The sequence below is a fragment of the Pogoniulus pusillus genome, chromosome 27 (genome assembly GCF_015220805.1).
Source record: "Pogoniulus pusillus isolate bPogPus1 chromosome 27, bPogPus1.pri, whole genome shotgun sequence".
Lineage (NCBI taxonomy): Eukaryota > Metazoa > Chordata > Aves > Piciformes > Lybiidae > Pogoniulus > Pogoniulus pusillus.
Window position 1 is genome coordinate 7321110 of NC_087290.1, and position 4188 is coordinate 7325297.

The 4188-nt window shown below is 52.9% G+C and overlaps 1 protein-coding gene across 1 annotated transcript; it reads right to left on the reverse strand.

The window, feature by feature from the left end:
- Nucleotides 1-2485: 2485 nt before the first annotated feature.
- Nucleotides 2486-3982, reverse strand: LOC135187575 (C-C motif chemokine 4-like). Its single transcript, XM_064166402.1, has 3 exons — nucleotides 3865-3982; nucleotides 3348-3459; nucleotides 2486-2995 (listed from the first exon to the last, which is right to left on the reverse strand). Exons 1-3 carry the CDS (start codon nucleotides 3935-3937, stop codon nucleotides 2908-2910), a joined length of 273 nt encoding a protein of 90 aa, XP_064022472.1. The 5' UTR covers nucleotides 3938-3982; the 3' UTR covers nucleotides 2486-2907.
- Nucleotides 3983-4188: the final 206 nt, after the last annotated feature.

Sequence of the window (4188 nt, forward strand, 5' to 3'; positions counted from 1 at the left end):
GAGTGTGCTGCCACTTTCTCCCTGCCCTCACAGTGCCTGACTCATGCCAGGGAAGAGGGGTGTGGGATGGGGGATAGCAAGGCTCCTGAAGCAGAAGTGGTTTGACTGCTGCCGCTGGAGTTTCACTAAGGAAACTGAAAACAGAAAGGCTGGAGAGGGAAATTCCCACGAGTGCCTGGGCTCCTGGCCAGGGACTGTCCAGAGAACAGTCAGCTGCAGTGCTGAGTCCTCCTGCCCCTCCAGCCTGTCCTCTGCACCCTGGGCCTGGGGCAAACCTCAGTCTCCTCCTGCAACATCCCTTCTCATCACGACATACATCATCCCATCCCTTGCAGCATGCAAAGCCCAAGATCAGGACTATTTTGGGTTTCTAAAGTTCCTCTGCAGCACCAAACTCATCTTCATGGCACAGAAGTGTGCAGCAGACATGGGGGAGTTGGGATGGCCTCAGGGTAGGGAAGATCCCCAGGGTTCTCTTCCTGTGCTCCTCACCTGCCCACCTGCAGGCAGCAGCTCCTGTCTACCCACTCCACTGTGTGTTTGCCTCTCTGTGTTTCCATGTTTCACATCACTGGGGGGAAGCTCTGCACCTCTGCAGGCTTTTGTCTCTCCCTGATGATGATAAACCCTGGTCTTAGAGTGGGACAAGATTTTTGGCCCATCTTGTCTCTGCTTAGACCTGACCATCTCTGCTAGGACCCTGCTCTGCCAAGGGAGCAGCAGTGGGATTGAGTGAGAGCCTGTGCCAAATCATTCTCCTAGCAGTGCAGTCAGGAGACATCCCCATGAGGCTGGAGAGGATTCCTCCATCAGCATCAGCACCATCTCCTAGGACATGTAAGGTCTTGTAATGACAGGGCAAGGAGCAATGGGTTTAAACTGGAAGACAGGAGATTCACACTAGATGTTGGGAAGAAGTGCTTTACAGTGAGGGTGGTGAGACACTGGCCCAGGTTGCCCAGGGAGGTTGTGGCTGCTCCCTCCCTGGGGGTGTTCAAGGCCAGGTTGGATGAGCCCTTGAGTGACCTGTTCTAGTGGGAGGTGTCCCTGCCTATGGCAGCAGGTTGGAACTGGATGACCCTTGAGATGCCTTCCAACCTAAACCATTGCATGATTCTGTGACACAGTATGGTTCTTGGGCTGGGTCTGCCCTTCTCGGGGATGCTGCTCCATGGGTGCCACATCAGCACTCCTTCCTGCTGCCAGCATTCCAAACTAGAAAACACAGGACTGGAAGGAAATCACAAGACTATAAAAAGGTGATTTCCCAGCCTTGGAGCTGCCAAATCTGATCTGTAGCTGCAGGGGGAAAAAAAGTAAAACAAACAACTAGAGGAAGGGGAGTTTTGAATAAGAAGGAATCCCATCTGGAACAGGGTAGCCAAAAGGCCAGGCCAGCTCTGGGTGGCAGTGCTGCTGGGGGCATTTCTTCTCAGCATGCAGAAGCAGAGGAGTTCTGAGCAGAAGTGCAGCAGACACACTCTGCCCAGCACTCAAGACCTAGTCCCTTCCCTTCATGTTGCCATGCAAAGCTGCATGGCAGATCTGCTGGTAGCTGTTCTGCCTTTGCAGCACAGCTGAACCCTCCTCTTTGTTCTGCAGGTGGGAAAGTGAAGAGCAATCCACACTGGGGTGGTCAGGAAGAAAGCTGAGGTCCTTGCTCCCCTCTGGGTAGCACTGCCAGGCTTGGCAGGACTCAGCTGTACGTGGGGGCTGGTGAGCAGAGACATGGTGATGCCTTGGAGGGACAGATATGGTGAGGAGAGCTGCTGTGGGGCTGCTGACAGTGTGCCTGGAGGCTCTGTGCTGGGAAATGCTGCTGCTTGGCTGGCAGAAATGGCTTGCAGGGGTGGCTATGGGCAGGGAACTGGTCCTGCTCTGTACCCTAATACCCTCAGCACAAAGGTGGACAAGCAGCTCATAAGCCCTGGATACCTTCCAGCTCACAGGCACCATCCCCAGCACCGCAACATCTTCATGCCCTCTGCTTCCTCCCACCCAACTTTGAGCTGCTTTCGCTGTTCCAGCTCCCAAAGACTCTGGCAGGACTTTACCCCTGACAGCAAAGTGTCCTTTTAAAACCAGACTGCATAGCCAGCATGGGCAGGGAGCAGTTGGGAGTGCAACATGTGGGGCTGAGAGAAGCAAGCCCCTGGGATGTGCCTGGGGTGTATGAACTCAGAGGTCTTTGCCACTCAAAATGATTCCATGCACGAAGAGCATCTTCATGTACATAAAAGGCCCATATGTGCAGCCCATAATAGCCACAGACATGGCTAATTCTGCAGAGGATGTGGGAACTGAGGGTGTGTGTGGTGGGGGAATGAGGTGGTGGAGGATGTTGCTGTGTCTGCAGTGTGGAAACAATGTTTTTGCACCTAACATGTGCCCACCATCGGGTGCCATAGACAGGCTCAGGGTGAGATCCTGCCTCAGTGCTGCCAAACACCAAACAGAGCCATAGAAAGAGGGAACAAAGCAGAGGCTTTCTCCACATTCTTTATTCTCCAGAATGATGGTTTCACACGTGTAAGGCAGGGCCACCCAGCATCCAACGCTGAGCCACCCTCCCATAAATAGCATCTGCAGAAGGCAGCACTGCCTGTTTTATACAATACTTCCAATAATTTAAAATACCATAAGAACAGCAGAGGTGCTGAGCCATGGACCCCCCCAGGCCACAAGTGGGGGTGTCAGGGCAGGGGGATGAGGTTGCAGAGTGGTCTGTGTAAGGCAAGGGCAAGCAGCAGCATCTTGACACGAGATGCCTTCTGGTGTCCTTCCAGCGGACTCGTGGAGCTGCTTGCAGATGGGTTGGGCTCACACAGCTCCTCTTGCCCCAGTGTCCTGCTCCATGCAGGGGCTCAGGATGACACGACAGCAGCTACACTTGTCATCTTCCTTTGCTCACTTCTGCTTCAAGTTCTCCAGGTAGCTTTGAACCCAGACATCATTGGGATTGGCACAGACCTGGCGGCCTTTTTTTGTGATGAACCTGTGGCACAGGGATGAGACAGTATCAGCTCTCTGCTCACATCCCAGGAGAGCTCTGAGGCATTGAAATAAGCTCTCCCCATGCCCTGAGCTGATGTTAAACCCAGCAGCCAACTCTGTTTCCCTCCACTCACATCTCTTTTCCCACAGTGTCTCCTCAACCGCTGCTGGAACATCCCTGAGCTTCCTCTCAAGAGCACCTCTCTGCAAGTCCTATCCTCTTGAAGTTGTCCTTGCCCTGCTCTGTTCCTACAACCCTCTGTGCCCACAGCCACCCTGCAGAGCTGGTCAGTCCCACTAGCACACTCCACAGCAGCTGTCCCCATGCTGTCCCAGCCAGAGCTGGTACTCACACGATGGCTGGCAGCGTGCAGCTGGTGCTGGTGCTGTAGTAACGTCCAATGAGCTTCCGTGGGAGCTTGTGGCGTGTGTAAGAGAAGCAGCAAATTGGGGCATCAGATCCAGCTGGAAGAGGCAAGGAGAGACAACATAAGCATTTGCTGAGTAGGGAGCAGCCACTCTATCAGCTCAGGCAGCTGTGCTCATGTGGAAGGGAGTGAGGAAGTAGAGAATAATTAAGGTTAAAATGCACACTGGGGATCAGCTGGTCCAGTGCCAGGAACAGTATTGCCAGGTGAGCCCAGGGTGGCTGGCTGAGTGGATGGGAGGATGGATGCATGGATGCATAGCTGGACAGATGGATGGATGGGTGGAAGGATGGAGGGATGGATGGATAATTTTCTAATTCTGGAGTTTCTACATGCAGCTGATCTCAGTGGAGTGGCACAAATGCTCTTACCTACCAGAAGAGCTGAATGGAGAAGTCACAGCAAAGGCTCAGATCTGCATAAATGAAAAAGTAGAACTCACCTGGGCCAGAGAAAGTCTGGGAGCAAAAGGCTGCAATGAGGAGAAGAATGAAAAGGGCTGCAGAGACCTTCATGTTCTGTGATCCTGTGATCTTCCCCTTGGATGAGGGCAATCAGAGCAAGACCAGAAACTCTGGCAGATGCGGCTCAGACTACAGCATCTGGATCCAGCTCCCTCTTAATAAGGAGTCCTGGAGGCAGCTGGGAGAATCCTGAAAGTGGAAATTCCAGAATGATGACAGAGGATGACACGAAAATGAAATAGCCAAAAGGAATTAAGAAGAAGAAAAAAACAAAAGGAGTCAGAAAGAATGGGACAAGGTTT